The sequence below is a fragment of the Pelodiscus sinensis genome, unplaced genomic scaffold, assembly GCF_049634645.1.
Source record: "Pelodiscus sinensis isolate JC-2024 unplaced genomic scaffold, ASM4963464v1 ctg105, whole genome shotgun sequence".
Classification (NCBI taxonomy): domain Eukaryota; kingdom Metazoa; phylum Chordata; order Testudines; family Trionychidae; genus Pelodiscus; species Pelodiscus sinensis.
In genome coordinates, this window is record NW_027465839.1 from 259,760 (window position 1) to 287,593 (window position 27,834).

At 70.5% G+C, this 27,834-nt stretch overlaps 1 protein-coding gene across 8 annotated transcripts; it reads left to right on the top strand.

Moving 5' to 3' along the window:
• Positions 1–1,986: 1,986 nt before the first annotated feature.
• Positions 1,987–27,285, top strand: LOC142823563 (antigen-presenting glycoprotein CD1d2-like). Of its 8 annotated transcripts, none has more exons than XM_075914792.1 (8): positions 4,240–4,790; positions 12,206–12,308; positions 12,383–12,613; positions 21,714–22,050; positions 22,853–23,134; positions 23,418–23,714; positions 26,292–26,394; positions 26,469–27,285. In XM_075914792.1, the coding sequence occupies exons 1-8, from the start codon at positions 4,411–4,413 to the stop codon at positions 26,506–26,508; spliced, it is 1,773 nt and encodes a 590-aa protein (XP_075770907.1). In that variant the 5' UTR covers positions 4,240–4,410; the 3' UTR covers positions 26,509–27,285. The 8 variants fall into 8 exon arrangements, with proteins under 8 accessions (XP_075770908.1, XP_075770909.1, XP_075770905.1 ...); XM_075914791.1 differs by having other exon boundaries at positions 22,853–23,129; XM_075914793.1 differs by lacking the exons at positions 22,853–23,134; positions 23,418–23,714; positions 26,292–26,394; positions 26,469–27,285 and adding exons at positions 1,987–2,428; positions 2,622–2,879; positions 3,401–3,682 and having other exon boundaries at positions 4,494–4,790; positions 12,383–12,624; positions 21,793–21,896.
• Positions 27,286–27,834: the final 549 nt, after the last annotated feature.

Genomic DNA, 27,834 nt, shown 5'->3' on the forward strand with positions numbered 1-27,834 from the left:
GAGCGGACGAGGGAGCCGGAGCCGGGCAGGAAGCAGCAGGCGGCTCGAGGAGCCCAGCTTGGGAAGGGAGCTCCGAGGACCTGCGATATCGGGGGGGTCGCACACGGACCCCCAAGGCCGAGGCAGAGGGACCGGTACCGAGCGTGGCCCGTCCCGAGGGGGCGCCCGGCCCGCCGGCTGGAAAACGCTGCGGGGAGACTGCGCCTGGCGGGATTCGACTGGCGGTGTAGCCAGCTGTTGGCCTTGCTGCCTCCTGTGGCACCGCGCCGGGGTCCCCGACCCTGCACCCCGTCCCCAGCCGGCGTGACTCTCCCGGCCGGTCGAGGGGAAGGTGGATCGGCTCTCGGGGACACAGACACCGAGGGCAGCGCCTTAGTCCTCTGGGGGGAAGGGGCCACACCCCGTCCTTGATCTAAAACCTCAGTCCCCATAGCCCAGCCGAGACCGGCCCAAGCCCAGACCCAGCTCCCCTCCTGGCGACAGCCCCGCCATACGCTTTGTCCCTCTCTGGGAACAGAGTCTCTATCAATCTCATCAGGCTGGCTCCCCAGGGGTCCAGGCCTCCTACACACATGGAGCCAGTCATGCCTCACGCAGAGAGTGCTGCAGGGGGGAGGGAAACTGAGGCACGCGCGCACAGCGCACAATACAGCAAGGAGCGAATGTGACAACAGCCCCCCGCCACCTCACACCTCGCAACCCACTAAGCCTGGAGAAACAGGCTCACACAGTCCCAGCGCAGCGCAGCGGCTGGCCACGGGGCCGGGAGCCTGCAGGACACGGTAAGCGGGGCTGTCCGGCCCCTTTGGGAGCAGGGGCCCTGGGAGCGCTGGGATGGGCCAGAGGGGCAGGGGCAGGACACGTCCGTGGGGTGCTCGGGGGCTGGATCCTGCAGAGGCACCGTGGGGTGTGAGCCGGCTGAGAGCCCCCCTGGCTGCGGAGGGGGGTGCAGGGTCAGGGGCGCCCCAAACCCGTGTCAGGAGGCACCGTGGGGTGTGAGCCGGCTGAGAGCCCCCCTGGCTGCAGAGGGGGGTGCAGGGTCAGGGGCGCCCCAAACCCGTGTCAGGAGGCACCGTGGGGTGTGAGCCGGCTGAGAGCCCCCCTGGCTGCGGAGGGGGGTGCAGGGTCGGGGCGCCCCAACACCCGTGTCAGGAGGCACCGTGGGGTGTGAGCCGGCTGAGAGCCCCCCAGGCTGCGGAGGGGGGTGCAGGGTCAGGACGCCCCAACACCCGTGTCAGGAGGCACCGTGGGGTGTGAGCCGGCTGAGAGCCCCCCAGGCTGCAGAGGGGGGTGCAGGGTCGGGGCACCCCAACACCCGTGTCAGGAGGCACCGTGGGGTGTGAGCCGGCTGAGTCCCCCCTGGCTGCGGAGGGGGGTGCAGGGTCAGGGGCGCCCCAAACCCGTGTCAGGAGGCACCGTGGGGTGTGAGCCGGCTGAGAGCCCCCTGGCTGCAGAGGGGGGTGCAGGGTCGGGGCACCCCAACACCCGTGTCAGGAGGCACCGTGGGGTGTGAGCCGGCTGAGAGCCCCCTGGCTGCGGAGGGGGGTGCAGGGTCGGGGCGCCCCAACACCCGTGTCAGGAGGCACCGTGGGGTATGAGCCGGCTGAGAGCCCCCTGGCTGCGGAGGGGGGTGCAGGGTCGGGGCACCCCAACACCCGTGTCAGGAGGCACCGTGGGGTGTGAGCCGGCTGAGTCCCCCCTGGCTGCGGAGGGGGGTGCAGGGTCGGGGCGCCCCAACACCCGTGTCAGGAGGCACCGTGGGGTATGAGCCGGCTGAGAGCCCCCTGGCTGCGGAGGGGGGTGCAGGGTCGGGGCGCCCCAAACCCGTGTCAGGAGGCACCGTGGGGTGTGAGCCGGCTGGGGGGAACCGTCAGGGCACACGTGGGCCGCCGCAGGAACCGTGAGAAACCACAGTGTGCACAGGCTGGGCGAGCAGGTGCGCCCCCCCCCCCACGGGGCTCTAGCCACAGGGCCGGCCTGTTCCGGGGGGTTTGTGCGCCGCCGGCAAAGGGGGGCGAACCCGCGTCCCTCCCGCGCTGGCCTTGCACAGGCACCGTCCCGGCGCCGGGGGGCCGCATTCCCGCGAGCGAGGCGCAAGGTGGAGCTGGTCCCCACCGGAGGGGGAGGGGGAGGGGCAGGGGAACTTGCTGCCCACGGGGGGGGCGGGAGGGGGGGCTCGTGCGGCCGGGGATCCCCCTCCCGCCTGTCACCGCAGCTGGCTCCGCCCCGATTGGCCCGGGGCTGGCGGCGGGGGCACAGGGCTGCGCAGACAGACCCACAGAGAAGCTGCCCGGGAGGCAGGCGTGTGCCCGGGGCAGAACCGAGAGCATGGGGGTGACTCGGGGCCCCTCGTCCCGCTGCCCTGACGCCCGCCCCAGGGCGCTGCTCCCTCTGCTGCTCCTCCCCGGGCTGTGGGGGGGCCTGGCTGGTAAGTGGGGCCCCCACTGGGGTGATGCCGGAGGCAGGGGCACCCCACGCAGGGAGACCCCGGCTGGGGACGGAGGGGACGGGGCGGGCGTCGGGGCAGCAGGGAGCTCAGGGGTCTGAGATCTCCGTCCCCCCCCCCGCTTGGTCCTCCCCTTGCTTCCTGCCCCTCCCGCAGCTTCCCTGCCTCTCCCCAGGGCCTGTCACCTTCCGGCTGCTGCAGACCGATGACTTCCCCAACGCCAGCTGCTCCCACATGCAGGGGGTGGCCCTGCTGGCCGACCTGGAGACCCACTCCATGAACTGCAGCACCTGCCCCATCCGCTTCCTGCAGCCCTGGGCCCGGCAGGGCCTGACCCCCAAGCAGTGGCAGGAGCTGGAGCAGGTGATCCATCGCTACCTGTTCAACTTCGTCCGCCTGGTGAACAGACTCGCGCAGAAGCAGGGCCAGAGCTGTGAGTACGGAGCCGCTGGAGGGGTCCCCGGGGGCTGAGAACTGACACACTCACTTCAGCAACCGAGTGTGTCCTGACAGGGCAGATGGGGCCCGGACGGCCAGTCCCGGGTCTCAGGGGATTGGAGCCGGTGTCCCTTAGAGGGGAACCCCCGTGTCCCACGGGCCCCCAGAGGCAGTCGGGTCACGCTGGGCCTCCCTGCAGCCTGCGCTTCCTAGAGGGGAAAGGGCCCATGTGCCAGCCCCTGAGCCGAGGCCCCTGGTCCCTCCGCACCCAGACCTGGCCCTGCGAAAGGCAGGGGAGTGGGGTCTGCACCCCAGGAGCCCCGACTGCCCCACAGACGTTGCTCAGCGCCTGCCCATCCTGCCCGGCTGGGACCGCAGAGCTGCTTAAAGGGGAACTGGAACATGCCCCGAATTCCAGCCTGGGGCGCCCCCCATCCTGCTGCCATCTCCTGGCCCGAGGTTCTGCACCTGCCTCATGCCCCTCTGCCTGTGTCTGCCCCGTGACCTCCCCCCCAGACCCCTTTGTTACCCAGTGCTCCATCCACTGCGAGCTGCACCCCAACGGCAGCTCCCGGGGGTCCTACGACGTGGCGCTGAGCGGCCGGGACTTCCTGAGCCTGGACACGGGCAGCGGCACCTGGGTGGCTCGCTCGGCGGAGAAGCCGGCACTGGACGCCCAGGAGTACATGAGCCACGACAGGATCACGACCGTCACCCTGCTGTCCCTCCTGCGAGCGACCTGCGTCAACGAGATCAGGAGCTTCGTGCAGTACGGCAACGCGTCTCTGCACAGGCGAGGTGGGGCTGCCCGGAGCCACCGCGGGGGAGGGGGTGGGGCCCTCCGTACAGGGGTCTCTCGCCCAGCACAGAGGCAGCCACCCCAGGGGGCAGGTGTGGGGCTTTTCAGCCAGAGTCTTTCATCTGGGACAGAGATGCAGCCACTGCTGGGGTGGGGCGGGGCTGCTGGTGCAGGCATCCTGGCCCGGTGCCAAATGCAGCTGTAGCTGGGGTGGGGCGGGGCTGCTGGTGCAGACACCCTGGCCCGGTGCCAAATGCAGCTGTAGCTGGGGTGGGGCGGGGCTGCTGGTGCAGGCACCCTGGCCCGGTGCCAAAGGCAGCTGTAGCTGGGGTGGGGCGGGGCTGCTGGTGCAGGCACCCTGGCCCGGTGCCAAATGCAGCTGTAGCTGGGGTGGGGTGGGGTGGGGCGGGGCTGCTGGTGCAGGCACCCTGGCCCGGTGCCAAAGGCAGCTGTAGCTGGGGTGGGGCGGGGCTGCTGGTGCAGGCACCCTGGCCCGGTGCCAAATGCAGCTGTAGCTGGGGTGGGGTGGGGTGGGGCAGGGCTGCTGGTGCAGACACCCTGGCCCGGTGCCAAATGCAGCTGTAGCTGGGGTGCAGCACAGTAGCCACCTCCTAGCCACATTGCACAGCATTTTGAGACAGGAAGTCAAGGGGGGTCCCGGCACCACTGGCAAGATCAGGGGAGAATTGGGCCTGGCCAGGAGCAGGGCCAGCGCCTGACCCCCGGCATGGAGCAGGGCCGGGCTAGCGAGTCACTGCGGCTCCGGCTGACTGGTCCCCTCTCCCCTGCCCTGTCTCTCCCCTGTCCCAGAGCGGCCGGTCGCCGTAGTGTTTGTCCGGGAGCCTCCCCCAGCCGAGCCCCCCATGCCGTGGCTGCTGGTTTGCCGGGTCACCGGGTTCTACCCCCGGGCCGTCCGCGTGGCCTGGCTGCAGGACGGGGAGGAGGTGGAGCCGGGCTGGCGGCTGAACTCCAGCGGGATCCTGCCCAACGCCGACCTGACCTACCAGCTGCGCAGCTCCCTGGCCGTGGGGCCGGGCGACGGGCACAGCTACGCCTGCCGGGTGCAGCACAGCAGCCTGGGGGGCCGGAGCCTGCTGATCCCCTGGGGTAGGTGCACGTGCCAGGGGGCGGGGAGGGGGGACGGTCAGGTGGGGGAGCAGGAGGTCTGTGGGGAGGCTGGGGGACAAGGCTGGTCGGGTGGGGGAGCAGAAGAGCTGTGGGGAGCTGGGGGACAGGGCTGGTCAGGTGAGGGAGCAGGAGGGCTGCGGGGAGGCTGGGGGACAGGGCTGGTCGGGTGGGGGAGCAGGAGGGCTGTGGGGAGCTGGGGGACAGGGCTGGTAGGGTGGGGAGCAGGAGGGGCTGCGGGGAGGCTGGGGGACAGGGCTGGTCGGGTGGGGGAGCAGGAGGGCTGTGGGGAGGCTGGGGGACAGGGCTGGTCGGTTGGGGGAGCAGGAGGGCTGTGGGGAAGCTGGTGGACAGGGCTGGTCGGGTGGGGGAGCAGGAGGGCTGCGGGGAGGCTGGGGGACAGGGCTGGTCGGGTGGGGGAGCAGGAGGGCTGCGGGGAGGCTGGGGGACAGGGCTGGTCGGGTGGGGGAGCAGGAGGGCTGCGGGGAGGCTGGGGGACAGGGCTGGTCGGGTGGGGGAGCAGGAGGGCTGCGGGGAGGCTGGTGGACAGGGCTGGTCGGGTGGGGAGCAGGAGGGCTGTGGGGAGGCTGGGGGACAGGGCTGGTCGGGTGGGGGAGCAGGAGGGCTGCGGGGAGGCTGGGGGACAGGGCTGGTCAGGTGAGGGAGCAGGAGGGCTGTGGGGAGCTGGGGGACAGGGCTGGTCGGGTGGGGAGCAGGAGGGCTGTGGGGAGCTGGGGGACAGGGCTGGTCGGGTGGGGGAGCAGGAGGGCTGTGGGGAGCTGGGGGACAGGGCTGGTCGGGTGGGGGAGCAGGAGGGCTGCGGGGAGGCTGGGGGACAGGGCTGGTCGGGTGGGGGAGCAGGAGGGCTGCGGGGAGGCTGGTGGACAGGGCTGGTCGGGTGGGGAGCAGGAGGGCTGTGGGGAGGCTGGGGGACAGGGCTGGTCGGGTGGGGGAGCAGGAGGGCTGCGGGGAGGCTGGTGGACAGGGCTGGTCGGGTGGGGGAGCAGGAGGGCTGTGGGGAGGCTGGGGGACAGGGCTGGTCGGGTGGGGAGCAGGAGGGCTGCGGGGAGGCTGGGGGACAGGGCTGGTCGGGTGGGGGAGCAGGAGGGCTGCGGGGAGGCTGGGGGACAGGGCTGGTCGGGTGGGGGAGCAGGAGGGCTGCGGGGAGGCTGGGGGACAGGGCTGGTCGGGTGGGGGAGCAGGAGGGCTGTGGGGAGCTGGGGGACAGGGCTGGTCAGGTGGGGGAGCAGGAGGGCTGTGGGGAGGCTGGGGGACAGGGCTGGTCGGGTGGGGGAGCAGGAGGGCTGTGGGGAGCTGGGGGACAGGGCTGGTCAGGTGAGGGAGCAGGAGGGCTGTGGGGAGGCTGGGGGACAGGGCTGGTCGGGTGGGGGAGCAGGAGGGCTGTGGGGAGCTGGGGGACAGGGCTGGTCAGGTGAGGGAGCAGGAGGGCTGTGGGGAGCTGGGGGACAGGGGTGGTCGGATGGGGGAGCAGGAGGGCTGCGGGGAGGCTGGGGGACAGGGCTGGTCGGGTGAGGGAGCAGGAGGGCTGTGGGGAGGCTGGGGGACAGGGCTGGTCAGGTGAGGGAGCAGGAGGGCTGCGGGGAGGCTGGGGGACAGGGCTGGTCAGGTGAGGGAGCAGGAGGGCTGCGGGGAGGCTGGGGGACAGGGCTGGTCAGGTGAGGGAGCAGGAGGGCTGTGGGGAGGCTGGGGGACAGGGCTGGTCGGGTGGGGGAGCAGGAGGGCTGCGGGGAGGCTGGGGGACAGGGCTGGTCGGGTGGGGGAGCAGGAGGGCTGTGGGGAGGCTGGGGGACAGGGCTGGTCAGGTGAGGGAGCAGGAGGGCTGCGGGGAGGCTGGGGGACAGGGCTGGTCAGGTGAGGGAGCAGGAGGGCTGTGGGGAGGCTGGGGGACAGGGCTGGTCGGGTGGGGGAGCAGGAGGGCTGCGGGGAGGCTGGGGGACAGGGCTGGTCGGGTGAGGGAGCAGGAGGGCTGTGGGGAGGCTGGGGAGCCGGGCTGGTCGGGTGGGGGAGCAGGAGGGCTGCGGGGAGGCTGGGGGACAGGGCTGGTCGGGTGGGGGAGCAGGAGGGCTGTGGGGAGGCTGGGGGACAGGGCTGGTCGGGTGGGGGAGCAGGAGGGCTGCGGGGAGGCTGGGGGACAGGGCTGGTCGGGTGGGGGAGCAGGAGGGCTGTGGGGAGCTGGGGGACAGGGCTGGTAGGGTGGGGAGCAGGAGGGGCTGCGGGGAGGCTGGGGGACAGGGCTGGTCGGGTGGGGGAGCAGGAGGGCTGTGGGGAGGCTGGGGGACAGGGCTGGTCGGTTGGGGGAGCAGGAGGGCTGTGGGGAGCTGGGGGACAGGGCTGGTCGGTTGGGGGAGCAGGAGGGCTGTGGGGAGGCTGGGGGACAGGGCTGGTCGGGTGGGGAGCAGGAGGGCTGTGGGGAGGCTGGGGGACAGGGCTGGTCGGGTGGGGGAGCAGGAGGGCTGTGGGGAAGCTGGTGGACAGGGCTGGTCGGGTGGGGGAGCAGGAGGGCTGCGGGGAGGCTGGGGGACAGGGCTGGTCGGGTGGGGGAGCAGGAGGGCTGCGGGGAGGCTGGGGGACAGGGCTGGTCGGGTGGGGGAGCAGGAGGGCTGCGGGGAGGCTGGGGGACAGGGCTGGTCGGGTGGGGGAGCAGGAGGGCTGCGGGGAGGCTGGTGGACAGGGCTGGTCGGGTGGGGAGCAGGAGGGCTGTGGGAAGGCTGGGGGACAGGGCTGGTCGGGTGGGGGAGCAGGAGGGCTGCGGGGAGGCTGGGGGACAGGGCTGGTCAGGTGAGGGAGCAGGAGGGCTGTGGGGAGCTGGGGGACAGGGCTGGTCGGGTGGGGAGCAGGAGGGCTGTGGGGAGCTGGGGGACAGGGCTGGTTGGGTGGGGGAGCAGGAGGGCTGTGGGGAGCTGGGGGACAGGGCTGGTCGGGTGGGGGAGCAGGAGGGCTGCGGGGAGGCTGGGGGACAGGGCTGGTCGGGTGGGGGAGCAGGAGGGCTGCGGGGAGGCTGGTGGACAGGGCTGGTCGGGTGGGGAGCAGGAGGGCTGTGGGGAGCTGGGGGACAGGGCTGGTCAGGTGAGGGAGCAGGAGGGCTGTGGGGAGGCTGGGGGACAGGGCTGGTCGGGTGGGGGAGCAGGAGGGCTGCGGGGAGGCTGGTGGACAGGGCTGGTCGGGTGGGGGAGCAGGAGGGCTGTGGGGAGGCTGGGGGACAGGGCTGGTCGGGTGGGGGAGCAGGAGGGCTGCGGGGAGGCTGGGGGACAGGGCTGGTCGGGTGGGGGAGCAGGAGGGCTGCGGGGAGGCTGGGGGACAGGGCTGGTCGGGTGGGGGAGCAGGAGGGCTGCGGGGAGGCTGGGGGACAGGGCTGGTCGGGTGGGGGAGCAGGAGGGCTGTGGGGAGCTGGGGGACAGGGCTGGTCAGGTGGGGGAGCAGGAGGGCTGTGGGGAGGCTGGGGGACAGGGCTGGTCGGGTGGGGGAGCAGGAGGGCTGTGGGGAGCTGGGGGACAGGGCTGGTCAGGTGAGGGAGCAGGAGGGCTGTGGGGAGCTGGGGGACAGGGGTGGTCGGATGGGGGAGCAGGAGGGCTGCGGGGAGGCTGGGGGACAGGGCTGGTCGGGTGAGGGAGCAGGAGGGCTGTGGGGAGGCTGGGGGACAGGGCTGGTCAGGTGAGGGAGCAGGAGGGCTGCGGGGAGGCTGGGGGACAGGGCTGGTCAGGTGAGGGAGCAGGAGGGCTGCGGGGAGGCTGGGGGACAGGGCTGGTCGGGTGAGGGAGCAGGAGGGCTGTGGGGAGGCTGGGGAGCCGGGCTGGTCGGGTGGGGGAGCAGGAGGGCTGTGGGGAGCTGGGGGACAGGGCTGGTCGGGTGGGGGAGCAGGAGGGCTGCGGGGAGGCTGGGGGACAGGGCTGGTCGGGTGGGGGAGCAGGAGGGCTGTGGGGAGGCTGGGGGACAGGGCTGGTCGGGTGGGGGAGCAGGAGGGCTGCGGGGAGGCTGGGGGACAGGGCTGGTCGGGTGGGGGAGCAGGAGGGCTGTGGGGAGGCTGGGGGACAGGGCTGGTCAGGTGAGGGAGCAGGAGGGCTGCGGGGTGGCTGGGGGACAGGGCTGGTCGGGTGAGGGAGCAGGAGGGCTGCGGGGAGGCTGGGGGACAGGGCTGGTCGGGTGGGGGAGCAGGAGGGCTGCGGGGAGGCTGGGGGACAGGGCTGGTCGGGTGGGGGAGCAGGAGGGCTGCGGGGAGGCTGGGGGACAGGGCTGGTCGGGTGGGGGAGCAGGAGGGCTGCGGGGAGGCTGGGGGACAGGGCTGGTCGGGTGGGGGAGCAGGAGGGCTGCGGGGAGGCTGGGGGACAGGGCTGGTCGGGTGAGGGAGCAGGAGGGCTGCGGGGAGGCTGGGGGACAGGGCTGGTCGGGTGGGGGAGCAGGAGGGCTGCGGGGAGGCTGGGGGACAGGGCTGGTCGGGTGAGGGAGCAGGAGGGCTGCGGGGAGGCTGGGGGACAGGGCTGGTCGGGTGGGGGAGCAGGAGGGCTGCGGGGAGGCTGGGGGACAGGGCTGGTCGGGTGGGGGAGCAGGAGGGCTGCGGGGAGGCTGGGGGACAGGGCTGGTCGGGTGGGGGAGCAGGAGGGCTGCGGGGAGGCTGGGGGACAGGGCTGGTCGGGTGGGGGAGCAGGAGGGCTGTGGGGAGGCTGGGGGACAGGGCTGGTCAGGTGAGGGAGCAGGAGGGCTGCGGGGAGGCTGGGGGACAGGGCTGGTCGGGTGGGGGAGCAGGAGGGCTGTGGGGAGGCTGGTGGACAGGGCTGGTCGGGTGGGGGAGCAGGAGGGCTGCGGGGAGGCTGGGGGACAGGGCTGGTCGGGTGGGGGAGCAGGAGGGCTGCGGGGAGGCTGGGGGACAGGGCTGGTAGGGTGGGGAGCAGGAGGGCTGCGGGGAGGCTGGGGGACAGGGCTGGTCGGGTGGGGGAGCAGGAGGGCTGCGGGGAGGCTGGGGGACAGGGCTGGTAGGGTGGGGAGCAGGAGGGCTGCGGGGAGGCTGGGGGACAGGGCTGGTCGGGTGGGGGAGCAGGAGGGCTGCGGGGAGGCTGGGGGACAGGGCTGGTCAGGTGAGGGAGCAGGAGGGCTGCGGGGAGGCTGGGGGACAGGGCTGGTCAGGTGAGGGAGCAGGAGGGCTGTGGGGAGGATGGGGGACAGGGCTGGTCGGGTGGGGGAGCAGGAGGGCTGTGGGGAGGCTGGGGGACAGGGCTGGTCGGGTGAGGGAGCAGGAGGGCTGCGGGGAGGCTGGGGGACAGGGCTGGTCGGGTGAGGGAGCAGGAGGGCTGCGGGGAGGCTGGGGGACAGGGCTGGTCGGGTGGGGGAGCAGGAGGGCTGCGGGGAGGCTGGGGGACAGGGCTGGTCAGGTGAGGGAGCAGGAGGGCTGTGGGGAGGATGGGGGACAGGGCTGGTCGGGTGGGGGAGCAGGAGGGCTGTGGGGAGGCTGGGGGACAGGGCTGGTCGGGTGGGGGAGCAGGAGGGCTGCGGGGAGGCTGGGGGACAGGGCTGGTCGGGTGGGGGAGCAGGAGGGCTGTGGGGAGGCTGGGGGACATGGCTGGTCGGGTGGGGGAGCAGGAGGGCTGTGGGGAGGCTGGGGGACAGGGCTGGTCGGGTGGGGGAGCAGGAGGGCTGTGGGGAGGCTGGGGGACAGGGCTGGTCGGGTGGGGGAGCAGGAGGGCTGTGGGGAGGCTGGGGGACAGGGCTGGTCGGGTGGGGGAGCAGGAGGGCTGTGGGGAGGCTGGGGGACAGGGCTGGTCGGGTGGGGGAGCAGGAGGGGCTGTGGGGAGGCTGGGGGACAGGGCTGGTCGGGTGGGGGAGCAGGAGGGCTGCGGGGAGGCTGGGGGACAGGGCTGGTCGGGTGGGGGAGCAGGAGGGCTGCGGGGAGGCTGGGGGACAGGGCTGGTCGGGTGAGGGAGCAGGAGGGCTGCGGGGAGGCTGGGGGACAGGGCTGGTCGGGTGGGGGAGCAGGAGGGCTGTGGGGAGCTGGGGGACAGGGCTGGTCGGGTGGGGGAGCAGGAGGGCTGTGGGGAGGCTGGGGGACAGGGCTGGTCGGGTGGGGGAGCAGGAGGGCTGCGGGGAGGCTGGGGGACAGGGCTGGTCGGGTGGGGGAGCAGGAGGGCTGCGGGGAGGCTGGGGGACAGGGCTGGTCGGATGGGGGAGCAGGAGGGCTGTGGGGAGGCTGGGGGACAGGGCTGGTCGGGTGGGGGAGCAGGAGGGCTGCGGGGAGGCTGGGGGACAGGGCTGGTCAGGTGAGGGAGCAGGAGGGCTGCGGGGAGGCTGGGGGACAGGGCTGGTCGGGTGGGGGAGCAGGAGGGCTGTGGGGAGGCTGGGGGACAGGGCTGGTCGGGTGGGGGAGCAGGAGGGCTGTGGGGAGGCTGGGGGACAGGGCTGGTCGGGTGGGGGAGCAGGAGGGCTGTGGGGAGGCTGGGGGACAGGGCTGGTCGGGTGAGGGAGCAGGAGGGCTGCGGGGAGGCTGGGGGACAGGGCTGGTCGGGTGGGGGAGCAGGAGGGCTGTGGGGAGGCTGGGGGACAGGGCTGGTCGGGTGGGGGAGCAGGAGGGCTGTGGGGAGGCTGGGGGACAGGGCTGGTCGGGTGAGGGAGCAGGAGGGCTGCGGGGAGGCTGGGGGACAGGGCTGGTCGGGTGGGGGAGCAGGAGGCTGCGGGGAGGATGGGGAGCCGGGCTGGCCGAGGCAGAAGGCAGTGGGTTGGGATGGGAGGAGCAGAGCAGGCTGGGGGACAGGGCTGGTCGGGTGGGGGAGCAGGAGGGCTGTGGGGAGGCTGGGGGACAGGGCTGGTCGGGTGGGGGAGCAGGAGGGCTGTGGGGAGGATGGGGGACAGGGCTGGTCGGGTGGGGGAGCAGGAGGGCTGCGGGGAGGCTGGGGGACAGGGCTGGTCGGGTGGGGGAGCAGGAGGGCTGTGGGGAGCTGGGGGACAGGGCTGGTCGGGTGGGGGAGCAGGAGGGCTGTGGGGAGGCTGGGGGACAGGGCTGGTCGGGTGGGGGAGCAGGAGGGCTGTGGGGAGGATGGGGGACAGGGCTGGTCGGGTGGGGGAGCAGGAGGGCTGCGGGGAGGCTGGGGGACAGGGCTGGTCGGGTGGGGGAGCAGGAGGGCTGCGGGGAGCTGGGGGACAGGGCTGGTCGGGTGAGGGAGCAGGAGGGCTGCGGGGAGGCTGGGGGACAGGGCTGGTCGGGTGAGGGAGCAGGAGGGCTGCGGGGAGGCTGGGGGACAGGGCTGGTCGGGTGAGGGAGCAGGAGGGCTGTGGGGAGGCTGGGGAGCCGGGCTGGCCGAGGCAGAAGGCAGTGGGTTGGGATGGGAGGAGCAGAGCAGGCTGGGGGAGCTGGGCCCACACCCCATTCCCAGCACGACCCCCGTGTGTTACAGAGCACAGCAGGCACCGGGGCCCTGGCCTGGCCGTGGGCATCACCCTGGGGGCTCTGGCCGTGGCCGTGGCTGTGGCCGTGGTGCTGTGGCGGTGCAGACGCAGGTGAGTTTTCCCCCTCTGGGGCAGGGGTGGGGCCGTTACACCCCCTGACCCTCCCCTCTGCTCCCTTCTTCCAGGGGCTACCAGGATGTTGGAGCTGGGCAGTCCAGGGCCTGAGGGCTGACCCAGGCCAGGCGTGGGGACCGGCCCCTCTCCCAGGACACGGAGCCCGGGGCTGGCTCGGGGCTGGCTCCAGGGCGGAGGACCCATGCTCTGAGGGTGGATTGTGCAGCACAGAGCACCAGGGCCGTGGGCATGACCGGGGTCTCGCAGCCGCCAGCATCGCCCTGGCTGCGGGGGGGAAGTGGGTGAGCGCCGGGTGGGGCTGGGAGCCAGGGCTCCTGGGTTCTGTCTGGGAGCGGGGGGTCGAGTGGGGCGGGGCAGGTGTGACGGCGCGTTGGGGGTTCCCCGTCTCCTGCACCCCGAAATGGCACAAACAGACTGTACCAGCCAGTGGAATTGAGGGTGGTTTATTGCTCCTCCAGCACAGCGCAGCACAGATGTAATCTGGTCACAGAGCTGGGCTAGGATGCCTCAGGCCCCCTTGAGATGCGGGAGACTGGGCCCCTAAAACTCCAGCTCCTCTCCCTAGGCTGTCTCATCCATCCTCACAGACAGCCACCAACCCACTAACTAAATTCCCTTGCCGCCCTGCCCCCCCAGTCAGGGCAGCATCCACCTTCCTTTGTTCCTCTCCATGGGGGGTGTCTGGCCCCTGGCTCAACAAGTTTGGCCTTACCTCTGCCTAGCGAGGTTTTCCCTGCTGGGTCTTGCTCCAGACAGCAGGGGTCACCACAGCCCAGCAAGTACCCCCACTACGTCACAGTTCTCCCCCCTCCGAGAGCGAACTGAGCAGGGTCACTCCGCTCGTGACCTAGGGAAGTTCGGGTCCTCTGCGTGGGAACCCGCCCTGGGGACATGGGTGCTCCCCTTGACTCGGGCCGGCCGTGGTGAGGCCCCACATGAGCTGGCTTCCCTCTGTCCACTCGCCGCCCCGCTCCAGGGCGACTGGCGCAGGCCTGTCCTCGGGGGTCACACCCACCCTTCCGCTGGCCTTGATCTCTGGCCGGGGTCTCTCGGGCCGGGGCCATGAGCCCAGTGAGCCTTCTCTGGACAGCCAGGGCGGCTTCCACCCCCGATGCTCCATCCAGGGAGGTCTTCCCCTCCCATAGCTCTCTCAGCAAGCCCAGAGGGTCTATCTGGGGTAGAGACCCCCAAGCCGCTTTCCTCCTGTCTTGGGCCTTCCCGCCCCTCTGGCAGGAGTCACAGGACCGGCAGTACCGCTGCACGGCTGTAAAGATTCCCGGCCAATAGAAGTGCTGGAGCAGCTTCAGCCGGGTGCTCCGGATCCCCCGGTGGCCCCCAACGGGGACGTCGTGGGCCAAATACAGCAGCTTGAGGCGATACTTTCGGGGGACGACCAGCTGCCGCTGGACCCTCCATGCCCTCGCCTTCCTGGGGGGGAGCCACTCACGGAACAGGAGCCCACGCTCCCGCAGGAATCTCTCCTGGCCACCTCTCCCCCGGGGCTGAGCTGCACGGAGGCCAGCCTGGTCCCTCAGCCTCTGCAAGGAGGGGTCTGCCTGCACCTCAGCCTGGAATTCAGCTGCTGAGGCAGGGATCGGGACCTGTCCCCCACCTCTGCCTAGGTCCGGAGTCCCAGCCTGGCTGGACCCCGTGTCCACTGGGATGGGACCCTGAGGACGCTGCCAGGAGTCCTTCCCTGGACCCACGTTGTCAGCCCCCCGCTGGCTCTGGCTCCGGGTAGTGACTAGAGCCCGCTGGGATTCATGGGGCCACTCCTCTAGGTCATTCCCCATCAGCACCTCGGTGGGCAAGTGCGGGTGCACCCCCACTTCCTTGAGGCCTTCCTTCGCCCCCCATTTCAGATGCACCCTGGCTACAGGCACCTTAAACGGGGACCCGTCTATGCCCTTCAGGGTCAGCTGCGCGTGGGGTAGTATCCGCTCTGGGGCCACTATGTCGGATCAGGCCAGAGTCACCTCCGCCCCCGTGTCCCAGAAGCCCGTCACCTTCCTACCATCCACCTCCAGGGGTATGAGGCACTCGCTCCGCAGGGGCCGTCCTGCCCCCACCCGGTACACGGAGAAATCCGCCTCCTGAGAATCAGACCTCCCAGGGGAGGTGCACTGAGCATCCTTCCCCTCTCTCTGAGCTGAGGTTTGCCTGCCAGCCCCTGCCTCTGGGGCAGCCTGCCCTTCCTCCCGCCCCAGCCAGTTAACCCTGGAAAGTCCCCGGTCCCGGGACCTGGTGCACTGAGCCCACAGCGATGGCAAGTTAGGCTTTGGGCTGTCTCTGTCCAGGGCCTGGCTGGTTCTCTGGGGTATCGATGACTGGTCCTGGTCCCTGGGGCTCGCCTCGGAGGTGTCTCTCTCCGTTGCTCAGCCAAGATCCGGTCTCTGCGCGGTTCCCTCTCTCTCCGGGACTCCCGTTCACACCCGGACCGGCTCTCCGTGAACTCATCCGCCAGCCTCCCGGCCTCCTGGGGGTTCTCTGGTCTCCGGTCCTTGAGCCACAGCCTCAGTTTGGGTGGGCACGCTTCATAGAACTGCTCCATCATGACCAGCTTGAGCAGCTCCTCTGCGGTCTGGGCTCCGACTCCAGACACCCACTTGCGGCAGTATTGCACCAGGCGGGAGGCCAGGTCCACATAGGTCTCCCGTGGCCCTTTCTGTACCCCCCGGAACTTCTTCCTGTACATCTCGGGGGTCAGCCCGAACTTGTGCAGCAGGGCCTCCTTGACTCGGTTGTAATCCCCTGGCTGTAGGTCCTCCAGCTGACTGAGCACTCCGGCCGCCTCCTGGCTCAGTGCGGGGATGAGCTCCTGCAGCCAGTCAGCTGGGGGAACCCGTTGCAGTCCACAGGCCCTCTCAAAGGCACTGAGGAACCCGTCTATGTCACCCATGTCCTTCAATTGGGCCACCATGAGCCTCTCCAAGCGTCTGGCAGTCCTGGGACCTTGGGGTCCATCCGCACTTGGCGCAGCCGGTGCCCCGCCGGTTCTCCGCTCTGCCATGGCCAGCTCATGCTGCCGCTGCCTCTCTCGATCTTGGCGCTCCCTCTCTCGGTCCTGGCGCTCCCTCTCTCGGTCCTGGCGCTCCCTCTCTCGGTCCTCTACTTCCAATTCCTTCATCCGCAGCTGGATCTCCAGCCGCCGCAGCTCCGCTGGGCTGGCCCCTGCCCTAGATGGGCTACGGCTTGCAGGCCTCCCGGGAGACGCTGTCTCATCTCTCCAGTGGGTTCCAGCGCTCCTCCCCCTCTCTGAGCCTGACACACTCTCAGGAGGGGTCTGGCTGCTTCCCCTGGGGACAAGATCCTGGCCCTGTGGCTGGTCATTCTCTTCCAGCTGGGCAATCAGCTGGGCCTTGGTTGCTTTCCGCACAGGCAAGCCCCTCTCTCTGCACAGCCCCACCAGCTCTGCCTTCAAGAGTCGGGCGTAGGCCATCTGCCCGCTGGGCCCCTCGGTGCAGACTCACCAGTCTAGTGCTGCAGCGCCCCACGATTCCCAGGAACCGCTTCGCTCTGTCTCCAGCACGCCTGGCTCCAGGGCTCTTGCTTCTACTGCGCCTTGTCGCTTGCCGCTGGGAGCTTCATCCACGGGGTGCAGTGGATCCCACTTCTGACACCAGTGTGACGGCGCGTTGGGGGTTCCCCGTCTCCTGCACCCCGAAATGGCACAAACAGACTGTACCAGCCAGTGGAATTGAGGGTGGTTTATTGCTCCTCCAGCACAGCGCAGCACAGATGTAATCTGGTTACAGGAACTGGGCTAGGATGCCTCAGGCCCCCTTGAGATGGGGGAGACTGGGCCCCTAAAACTCCAGCTCCTCTCCCTAGGCTGTCTCATCCATCCTCACAGACAGCCACCAACCCACTAACTAAATTCCCTTGCCGCCCTGCCCCCCCAGCCAGGGCAGCATCCACCTTCCTTTGTTCCTCTCCATGGGGGGTGTCTGGCCCCTGGCTCAACAAGTTTGGCATTACCTCTGCCTAGCGAGGTTTTCCCTGCTGGGTCTTGCTCCAGACAGCAGGGGTCACCACAGCCCAGCAAGTACCCCCACTACGTCACAGCAGGGGCTGCACCCCCAGCCTGCTGCCAGGCAGAGCAGCGTCCGTGAGCCACGCTGAAGAGACGGACAGACGCCGGCCGGACGCTGCTCCCCTGAGCTGTGTGTAAACACCGGCACCCAGAACTGCGCAGCTCCAACTGCAGCAGCATGTGGGGCTGGGAACGGGACGGGGGTGGGGGGGCGCTTTATACTCCTGGGGGTGCCCGCCCCAATCTGATGTTCAGAGGCCGGGTGATGATTGGGAATTTTGTGTAGCGTTTTCTATAGATACAGGCATGTGCCTCAGTTTCCCCGTGTATGGTTTGGAGGCCCAAGGACCCAGGGTGGGGCAGACCAGGACAAAGGCACCGAGCAGCAGCCAATGGGACCCCACGGCCTGGCTGGGGCTGGGAGACCCCCAAGGGGGCTGTGCTGTGACCCACGTCTCTGGGCTGACCTGTGGGCTGCCAATGCCCCTGCTACCCCCTGCTCTGACACGGCTGGTCCCTGCAGGACTGACCCGGACACGTGCCCTAGGGTGGGGGGAACACGTCTCTCGGGGGCAGGGCTTGAGCAACCACCCTGGGGACACTCCAGCGCTGCCCAGCGGATGAGCACAGCACTCCCAGCCGGCAGCAGCTGCTATGGGTGGTGCACAGGCACCCGGGCCTCGGTGCACAGAATTTATTCTGCACATGGGTGGCAAAACAGGAGGGCCCGTTGCTCCGAAGCGACTCACTGCAGGAGGCTTGGGACTGAGGCCGGCACTACCGGCTCCAAGCTGTGGCCACAGGAGCAGTGGAGCCATGGGGCTCACCCTGCAGGGAGAGTGGGGCAGGGGGAGGTCTTACCCTGCAAACGGGCTGGGCCAGGGCCCGACCTGGGGAGCCGTGACGTGGGGGGCAGACAGGAGAGAACCCAGGAGCTTGGGGCTGAGCCTGGATCCTGGCTGGGGGTCACTTCCTGGCTGTGGGGGCTCCCTGCTCGGCTGGGCCCGGCCCTGCCCCACGGGGCCGGGCCTGAATGCAGCAGAGGGGAGGGGGGAGATGCGGGTGTGACGGCGCGTTGGGGTCCCCCGTCTCCTGCACCCCGAAATGGTACGAACAGACTCCACCAGTCGGTGGTGGTTTATTGAGGGTGGTTTATTGCTCCTCCAGCACAGCACAGCACAGATGTGATCTGGTTCCAGGAACTGGGGCTAAGAGACCTCAGTGCCCCCTTGAGATGGGGGGATCCCAGCCCCCTCCCCAGCTCCTTCTTCCCTGCTTTCCAGCCAGGAACTAGCTCCCCTCTTCCAGCCCTGCCCCCAGCCAGGGCAGCATCCCCCTTCCTTTGTCCCTCTCCATGGGGGGTGGCTGGTCAGACAGGTTGAGACCCTTTGCATAGTGACTCATGGCCTGTCCTTCTGGGCCGCGGTCCCCAGGCAGCCAGTGGGGTTACCCCAGAGCCAGCAGCGTAGAAACCAGCCAGGTACCCCCACTACGTCACAGCGGGACAGCCCCCTGGGCCGATGGGGGTGGGGGCGCGGGAGGCAGGGCGGTGCCTGAATGGCTCCCTCTGGGCGGAATGAGTCGTGTGACGCGGGCGGGTGCGGCTCATACAGTGCGTGTGGCGGGCGCGGGCCAAGGGGGTCGGAGAGCAGGGGGCTCAGGGCTGGGGCAGAAGATGGGGGTGCAGGAGAGGGAGGGCAGCAGCTGGGGATGTGGGCTCTAGGGTGGGACTGGGGATGAGTTTGCGGGGGGCAGGAGGGAGACTCCAGCTTTGGGGAAACTCGGGGCTGGTGGTTGTGTGATGGGATACAGGTTCTGCATTGGGGGGTGGAGGACAGGCTGGGATACAGGTTCTGCACTGGGGGTTGGGGGGCAGGATGGGGTACAGGCTCAGGACTGGGGTTGTGGGGCAGGATGGGGTACGGGCTCTGCACCGGGGATGGGGGGCAGGACGGGGTACGGGCTCTGCACCGGGGATGGGGGGCAGGACGGGGTTCGGGCTCTGCACCGGGGATGGGGGGCAGGACGGGGTACGGGCTCTGCACCGGGGGTGGGGGCAGGACGGGGTTCGGGCTCTGCACCGGGGATGGGGGGCAGGACGGGGTACGGGCTCTGCACCGGGGATGGGGGGCAGGACGGGGTTCGGGCTCTGCACCGGGGATGGGGGGCAGGACGGGGTTCGGGCTCTGCACCGGGGATGGGGGGCAGGACGGGGTTCGGGCTCTGCACCGGGGATGGGGGGCAGGACGGGGTTCGGGCTCTGCACCGGGGGTGGGGGCAGGACGGGGTTCGGGCTCTGCACCGGGGATGGGGGGCAGCAATGGGGTACGGGCTCTGCACCGGGGGTGGGGGCAGAACGGGGAACGGGCTCTGCACCGGGGATGGGGGGCAGCAATGGGGGCTTTGGGATACAGGAGCATGGCCGGGGGTGCTGGGCATGAGGAGCTCGGGGGGCAGGACCCCTCAAATTCTGAGCTCCCGCCCCCCGCCCATGAGTCACCGTTGGCCCCGCCCCCTCCTGGCCCTGAGTGACCGTCGGCCCCGCCCCCTCCTGGCCCTGAGTGACCGTCGGCCCCGCCCCCTCGCGATCTGAGCGGTCGTTGTCGCCGCGCGTCGCCTCCCCAGCACTTTCCCTCGCGCCAGCCTGCTGGCTCTGCCCGGCAACTAGTGACGCCGCCACACGGGGCCGCCTCCTGATTGGCTGTTGCTGGCGATGGCAGGGCGGGGCCCGCGAGTGACAGCGCGTGAGGGACGGGGGCGGGGCCAAGGGTTGGGCCGTTGGGTGGAGGGGACAGGATGGGGGGGGCTCCCTCTAGCTCCCGCCCTGCCCCCCCCAGGTGCAGCCCAGTTGCCCCCCAGCAGCAGGGTCCAGGGCAAGCCCAAGGGGCAGGAGCCCCCTGCTGGCTGGAGGGGGGGGGCTTCTAACCCCCGCCCCAGGCCTACCCCTCTGTGGGGGGCTCCCCCCTGGCAGGCAGGGCTGCCCCATGGCCCCAGGGGGGAGCTAGGGGGCAGGGAGTGGGGCAGAAGCAGCAGGGGGCTCTCCCCTGGCAGGCAGGGCTGCCCCATGGCCCCAGGGGGGAGCTAGGGGGCAGGGATTGGGGCAGAAGCAGCGGGGGGCTCTCCCCTGGCAGGCAGGGCTGCCCCATGGCCCCAGGGAGGAGCTAGGGGGCAGGGAGTGGGGCAGAAGCAGCAGGGGGCTCTCCCCTGGCTGGCAGGGCTGCCCCATGGCCCCAGGGGGGAGCTAGGGGCAGGGAGTGGGGTGGAGGCAGCGGGGGGCTCTCCCCTGGCTGGCAGGGCTGCCCCATGGCCCCAGGGGGGAGCTAGGGGGCAGGGAGTGGGGCGGAAGCAGCAGGGGGCTCTCCCCTGGCAGGCAGGGCTGCCCCATGGCCCCAGGAGGGAGCTAGGGGGCAGGGAGTGGGGCGGAAGCAGCAGGGGGCTCTCCCCTGGCAGGCAGGGCTGCCCCAGGGCCCCAGGGGGGAGCTAGGGGGCAGGGAGTGGGGCGGAAGCAGCAGGGGGCTCTCCCCTGGCAGGCAGGGCTGCCCCATGGCCCCAGGAGGGAGCTAGGGGGCAGGGAGTGGGGCGGAAGCAGCAGGGGGCTCTCCCCTGGCTGGCAGGGCTGCCCCATGGCCCCAGGGGGGAGCTAGGGGGCAGGGAGTGGGGCGGAAGCAGCAGGGGGCTCTCCCCTGGCTGGCAGGGCTGCCCCATGGCCCCAGGGGGGAGCTAGGGGGCAGGGAGTGGGGCGGAAGCAGCAGGGGGCTCTCCCCTGGCAGGCAGGGCTGCCCCATGGCCCCAGGGGGGAGCTAGGGGGCAGGGAGTGGGGCGGAAGCAGCAGGGGGCTCTCCCCTGGCTGGCAGGGCTGCCCCATGGCCCCAGGAGGGAGCTAGGGGGCAGGGAGTGGGGCAGAAGCAGCAGGGGGCTCTCCCCTGGCTGGCAGGGCTGCCCCATGGCCCCAGTGGGGAGCTAGGGGGCAGGGAGTGGGGCAGAAGCAGCAGTGGGCTCTCCCCTGGCAGGCAGGGCTGCCCCATGGCCCCAGAGGGGAGCTAGGGGGCAGGGAGTGGGGTGGAGGCAGCGGGGGCCTCTCCCCTGGCAGGCAGGGCTGCCCCATGGCCCCAGGAGGGAGCTAGGGGCAGGGAGTGGAGCGGAAGCAGCAGGGGGCTCTCCCCTGGCAGGCAGGGCTGCCCCATGGCCCCAGGAGGGAGCTAGGGGGCAGGGAGTGGAGCGGAAGCAGCAGGAGGCTCTCCCCTGGCAGGCAGGGCTGCCCCATGGCCCCAGGGGGGAGCTAGGGGACAGGGAGTGGAGCGGAAGCAGCAGGGGGCTCTCCCCTGGCAGGCAGGGCTGCCTCATGGCCCCAGGAGGGAGTTAGGGGGCAGGGAGTGGGGCGGAGGCAGCGGGGGGCTCCCCCCTGGCAGGCAGGGCTGCCTCATGGCCCCAGGAGGGAGCTAGGGGCAGGGAGTGGGGTGGAGGCAGCGGGGGGCTCTCCCCTGGCTGGCAGGGCTGCCTCATGGCCCCAGGAGGGAGATAGGGGGCAGGGAGTGGGGCGGAAGCAGCAGGGGGCTCTCCCCTGGCAGGCAGGGCTGCCCCATGGCCCCAGGAGGGAGCTAGGGGGCAGGGAGTGGGGCGGAAGCAGCAGGGGGCTCTCCCCTGGCTGGCAGGGCTGCCCCATGGCCCCAGGAGGGAGCTAGGGGGCAGGGAGTGGGGCGGAAGCAGCAGGGGGCTCTCCCCTGGCAGGCAGGGCTGCCCCATGGCCCCAGGAGGGAGCTAGGGGGCAGGGAGTGGGGCAGAAGCAGCGGGGGGCTCTCCCCTGGCAGGCAGGGCTGCCCCATGGCCGCAGGGTGGTGTGAGGGCGCCGGGAGTGGGGGCAGCAGGAGCTGCTCCCCATGCGGTGGGGGGGTGGGACCGCACTGGGCTGGCGCCCCAGAGCTCTGAGCAGTCCTTCCCTGAGCCGGGGGCATGGCTTGGCTCCTGCTGCTCCCGACGGGCTCTGCCCTCATTGGCCTGGGCACAGAGTGGAAGCGAGACACAGATGGGGGGAAGCGGCTGCCGACGCCCGTGGCTGGGGAGGAACTGAAAGCGTGTGGGGATCCTGGGGCCCCTTTTCCTACTTCCCTGGTGCCCGCTGGAGCCCAGATCCACCTTCCCCTGCCAGCATGCTGCTCCCGCTGCTGCTCCTCTCCAGCGCGTGGGGGGCCATGGACGGTGAGTTGGGACCCCCATGCCCTGTCCCAGCTGTGGTGGCCCTGGGGGTGGGGACGGTGTAATGCCTGGGGGGGGGGCTAGTGATCCTGGCTGGGGGTGTCAGAGGAGGGGGACGATTACGGCTCAGCAGCGTCGCTGTGTATTGTTTACAGGACGGACGTTCATTGATCTCCCCGCCCACCTGTTCTGTTCTCCACTTGTTTCCTGCCCCCTCTGCTCCTCTCCCCCCAGACTCTCTCACCCTCCGGCTGCTGCAAACCGTTGTCCTCCACAACGCCAGCTCCTCACACGTGGAGGGGGTGGCCCTGCTGGCCGACCTGGAGACCCACTCCATGAACTGCAGCACCTGCCCCATCCGCTTCCTGCAGCCCTGGGCCCGGCAGGGCCTGACCCCCAAAGAGTGGCAGGAGCTGGAGCAGATGATCCATCACTACCTGTTCAACTTCATCCGCCTGGTGAACAGACTCGCGCAGCAGCTGGGCCAGAGCTGTGAGTACGGAGCCGCTGGAGGGATTTTCGGGGGCTGAGAACTGACACACTCACTTCAGCAATGACGTGTGTCCTGACAGGGCAGATGGGGCCAGGACGGCCAGTCCCGGGTCTCAGGCTGATTGGAGCCTGTGACGTAGTGGGGGGCTGTTACACTCACTGCGTGTGTGTGTGCGTGTGTGCGTGTGTGCGTGTGTGTGTGCGTGTGTGTGTGTGTGTGTGTGTGTGCGTGTGTCCTTCCCTTCCCCCACAACTCTGTGTCCAATTCTGTGTCATGCAGTGTCCCTGCGAACCAATAACCCTTCTGCTCGGCTGGCTGAGAGTCCCCTCTGGCTGCGGATGGGGGTGCCGAGTCGGGGCTCCCTTAGGGGGGAGTCTCCTGTGTCCAACTGTCCACCGCAGAAGTGGCTGGGCCACGCTGGGCCTCCCTGCAGCCTGCGCTTCCTAGAGGGGAAAGGGCCCATGTGCCAGCCCCTGAGCCGAGGCCCCTGGTCCCTCCGCACCCAGACCTGGCCCTGCGAAAGGCAGGGGAGTGGGGTGGGGTCTGCACCCCAGGAGCCCCGACTGCCCCACAGACATTGCTCAGCGCCTGCCCATCCAGCTGGGCTGGGACCGCAGAGCTGCTTAAAGGGGAACTGGAACGTAGCCTGAACTCCAGCCAGGGTCACTCGGCTGTCCCGCCGACGTGTCATGGCCGGACAGCCTCCTTGTGCCAGACGTTATATCTCTGCTCCCCCGCCTCTCTGCTTCTGACGCACCCCCCAGCCCTCCTGCCATCCTGACACTCGTCGTCTTCCCCCAGACCCTATTGTTATCCAGAGCGCCTTTGGCTGCGAGCTGCACCCCAACGGTACCTCCCGGGGCTTCTATGAGGCCGGAGTCAGTGGTCAGGACTTCCTTGGCTTGGACATGGACGCCGGCACCTGGGTGGCTCGCTCGGAGGATAAGGCGGCGCTGTACACCCGGGACCGTCTCAACCAGGACAAGGGCACCATCAGCACGATTCGGACACTCCTGGGAACCACGTGCGTCAGTGAGATCAAGAGCTTTGTCTCACATGGGAACGCGTCTCTGCAGAGGCAAGGTGGGGATGCGCTGGGGTGGGGTGGGGCTGTTGGTGCAGGGACCAAATGCAGCTGTAGCTGGGGTGCAGCGCAGCAGCCACCTCCTAGCCACACTGCACAGCATTTTGAGACAGAAAGTCAAGGGGGGTTCCGGCACCACTGGCAAGATCAGGGGAGAATTGGGCCTGGCCAGGAGCAGGGCCAGCGCCTGACCCCCGGCATGGAGCAGGGCCGGGCTAGCGAGTCACTGCGGCTCCGGCTGACTGGTCCCCTCTCCCCTGCCCCATCTCTCCCCTGTCCCAGAGCGGCCGGTCGCCGTAGTGTTTGTCCGGGAGCCTCCCCCAGCCGAGCCCCCCATGCCGTGGCTGCTGGTTTGCCGGGTCACCGGGTTCTACCCCCGGGCCGTCCGCGTGGCCTGGCTGCAGGACGGGGAGGAGGTGGAGCCGGGCTGGCGGCTGAACTCCAGCGGGATCCTGCCCAACGCCGACCTGACCTACCAGCTGCGCAGCTCCCTGGCCGTGGGGCCGGGCGACGGGCACAGCTACGCCTGCCGGGTGCAGCACAGCAGCCTGGGGGTCCGGAGCCTGCTGATCCTCTGGGGTAGGTGCACGTGCCAGGGGGCAAGGGGATGGTCATAGTCCTGGGGGCTTTTCCTGCCTGGTCTGCATGGGCCAGGGTGGGTGCAGGCAACGGGATTGGGGCGCAGGGGGGCTAACGGGTGAACAAGGTGGGGGGATGGGCCACAGGGAGTAGGATGCAGGAACTGAGTGGGACAGGACAGGAAAAGTGGGCTGAGGAGGGAGACTGCAGTGGGAACTGGGGGAGCAGGGCTGGTCAGGTGGGGGAGCAGGAGGGACACGGGGACGCTGGGCGACAGGGCTGGTCGGTTGGGGGAGCAGGAGGGCTGTGGGGAGCTGGGGGACAGGGCTGGTCGGGTGGGGGAGCAGGAGGGCTGTGGGGAGCTGGGGGAAGGGACTGGTCGGGTGGGGGAGAAGGAGGGCTGCGGGGAGGCTGGGGGACAGGGCTGGTCAGGTGAGGGAGCAGGAGGGCTGTGGGGAGGCTGGGGGACAGGGCTGGTCGGGTGGGGAGCAGGAGGGCTGCGGGGAGGCTGGGGGACAGGGCTGGTCAGGTGAGGGAGCAGGAGGGCTGTGGGGAGCTGGGGGACAGGGCTGGTCGGGTGGGGGAGCAGGAGGGCTGCGGGGAGGCTGGGGGACAGGGCTGGTCGGGTGGGGGAGCAGGAGGGACACGGGGACGCTGGGCGACAGGGCTGGTCGGTTGGGGGAGCAGGAGGGCTGTGGGGAGCTGGGGGACAGGGCTGGTCGGGTGGGGGAGCAGGAGGGCTGCGGGGAGCTGGGGGACAGGGCTGGTCGGGTGGGGGAGCAGGAGGGCTGCGGGGAGGCTGGGGGACAGGGCTGGTCGGGTGGGGGAGCAGGAGGGCTGCGGGGAGGCTGGGGGACAGGGCTGGTCGGGTGGGGGAGCAGGAGGGCTGCGGGGAGGCTGGTGGACAGGGCTGGTCGGGTGGGGAGCAGGAGGGCTGTGGGGAGGCTGGGGGACAGGGCTGGTCGGGTGGGGGAGCAGGAGGGCTGTGGGGAGCTGGGGGACAGGGCTGGTCGGGTGAGGGAGCAGGAGGGCTGCGGGGAGGCTGGGGGACAGGGCTGGTCAGGTGAGGGAGCAGGAGGGCTGTGGGGAGCTGGGGGACAGGGCTGGTCGGGTGGGGGAGCAGGAGGGCTGTGGGGAGCTGGGGGACAGGGCTGGTCGGGTGGGGGAGCAGGAGGGCTGTGGGGAGCTGGGGGACAGGGCTGGTCGGGTGAGGGAGCAGGAGGGCTGCGGGGAGGCTGGGGGACAGGGCTGGTCAGGTGAGGGAGCAGGAGGGCTGCGGGGAGCTGGGGGACAGGGCTGGTCAGGTGAGGGAGCAGGAGGGCTGTGGGGAGCTGGGGGACAGGGCTGGTCAGGTGAGGGAGCAGGAGGGCTGCGGGGAGGCTGGGGGACAGGGCTGGTCAGGTGGGGGAGCAGGAGGGCTGCGGGGAGCTGGGGGACAGGGCTGGTCGGGTGGGGGAGCAGGAGGGCTGCGGGGAGCTGGGGGACAGGGCTGGTCGGGTGGGGGAGCAGGAGGGCTGCGGGGAGGCTGGGGGACAGGGCTGGTCAGGTGAGGGAGCAGGAGGGCTGTGGGGAGGCTGGGGGACAGGGCTGGTCGGGTGGGGGAGCAGGAGGGCTGTGGGGAGGCTGGGGGACAGGGCTGGTCGGGTGGGGGAGCAGGAGGGCTGCGGGGAGGCTGGGGAGCCGGGCTGGCCGAGGCAGAAGGCAGTGGGTTGGGATGGGAGGAGCAGAGCAGGCTGGGGGACAGGGCTGGTCAGGTGAGGGAGCAGGAGGGCTGCGGGGAGGATGGGGGACAGGGCTGGTCGGGTGGGGGAGCAGGAGGGCTGTGGGGAGCTGGGGGACAGGGCTGGTCGGGTGGGGGAGCAGGAGGGCTGCGGGGAGGCTGGGGGACAGGGCTGGTCGGGTGGGGGAGCAGGAGGGCTGTGGGGAGGCTGGGGGACAGGGCTGGTCGGGTGGGGGAGCAGGAGGGCTGCGGGGAGGCTGGGGGACAGGGCTGGTCGGGTGGGGGAGCAGGAGGGCTGTGGGGAGCTGGGGGACAGGGCTGGTCGGGTGGGGGAGCAGGAGGGCTGTGGGGAGCTGGGGGACAGGGCTGGTCGGGTGGGGGAGCAGGAGGGCTGTGGGGAGCTGGGGGACAGGGCTGGTCGGGTGGGGGAGCAGGAGGGCTGTGGGGAGGCTGGGGGACAGGGCTGGTCGGGTGGGGGAGCAGGAGGGCTGCGGGGAGGCTGGGGGACAGGGCTGGTCAGGTGGGGGAGCAGGAGGGCTGTGGGGAGACTGGTGGACAGGGCTGGTCGGGTGGGGGAGCAGGAGGGCTGCGGGGAGGCTGGGGGACAGGGCTGGTCAGGTGGGGGAGCAGGAGGGCTGTGGGGAGCTGGGGGACAGGGCTGGTCGGGTGAGGGAGCAGGAGGGCTGTGGGGAGGCTGGGGGACAGGATTGGTCCAGTGTGGGAGCAGGAGGGCTGCGGGGAGGCTGGGGAGCCGGGCTGGCCGAGGCAGAAGGCAGTGGGTTGGGATGGGAGGAGCAGAGCAGGCTGGGGGAGCTGGGCCCACACCCCATTCCCAGCACGACCCCCGTGTGTTACAGAGCACAGCAGGCACCGGGGCCCTGGCCTGGCCGTGGGCATCACCCTGGGGGCTCTGGCCGTGGCCGTGGCTGTGGCCGTGGTGCTGTGGCGGTGCAGACGCAGGTGAGTTTTCCCCCTCTGGGGCAGGGGTGGGGCCGTTACACCCCCTGACCCTCCCCTCTGCTCCCTTCTTCCAGGGGCTACCAGGATGTTGGAGCCAGGCAGTTCAGGGCCTGAGGGCTGACCCAGGCCAGGCGTGGGGACCGGCCCCTCTCCCGGGACACGGAGTTCGGGGCTGGCTCCAGGGAAGAGGGGTCCACAGGCTGGTCGGATGAAGACCCTGGGGGATCAGGGCTATAGGTGCACTGGGATTCTCCTCCCGCTGGGACATTCGGAGCATGTTGGACACAGAGGCGCCGTGGTTTGGCCTGGGCCGGGATCCGCTCAGAGCCAGAGCCGGCCTGTGCCCTTCGGTAAACCCTTGGGGAGAAGATAAGAACAGCCAGGCTGTGCCAGAGCAAAGGCCCGTCCAGCCCCGTGTCCTGTCGGCCCACAGCGCCCAGTGCCCCAGAGGGAGGGAACAGAACAGGGAGCCCTCCCCTGTCGCCCATTGCCAGCCTCTGACACACACAGGCCAGCGACCCCAGCCCTGCCCAGCCTGGCTACTGGCCATCGATGGACCCCTCCTCCATGGATCTATCCAGCTCTTTAGTGACCCCTGTTCAAGTCCTGCTCTTCACAGCTGTGGCACAGGGGGGGCTGTCTGCTCTGTGACCCGGGATCCCCCTGTGCAGTGAGGTGTGTGGGGCGCAGTGGGGGGCTGTCTGCTCTGTGACCCGGGGTCCCCCTGTGCGGTGAGGTGTGTGGGGTGCAGTGGGGGGCTGTCTGCTCTGTGACCCGGGGTCCCCCTGTGCAGTGAGGTGTGTGGGGCGCAGTGGGGGGCTGTCTGCTCTGTGACCCGGGGCCCTGGGCTGGGATGGGAGATTCTCACTGACTCTCCCAAAGGTGTGTTAACCCAGGGTATGTCTACACTACCCTCCTAGTTCGAACTAGGAGGGTAATGTATGCATACCGCACTTGCTAATGAAGCCCGTTACCCTGCTTCACGAGGAGTAACGGTAGTTCGGAATAGGAACCTAGTCCGAACTACCTAGTTCGAGCCCCGTGTAGCCGTGCTACACGGGGTTCGAAGCAGCGGGGATTTAAAAATGGCGGCTCCCCGCTTATGCTAATGAAGCCCGGGAAATTCAAATCCCGGGCTTCATTAGCAAGTGCGGTATGCATACATTACCCCGCTAGTTCGAACTAGCGGGGTAGTGTAGACATACCCCCAGACACCCAGGCTCAGCCCCACAGGGAGAGACACAGGGAAGAGGGGAGACCAGCTCCTGGCTGGGGGGCAGGGCTGGGAGAGAGTTTTAGTTTCTGTCTGGAATCATGGGGGAAGCAGCCTAGGCAAGGGGCTGGGATTTAGGGGCCCAGGCTCCCCCATCTCAAGGGGGCTGAGGCATCCTAGGCCTGCCCTGTGACCGGATTCCATCTGTGCTGTGCTGTATCCTGGAG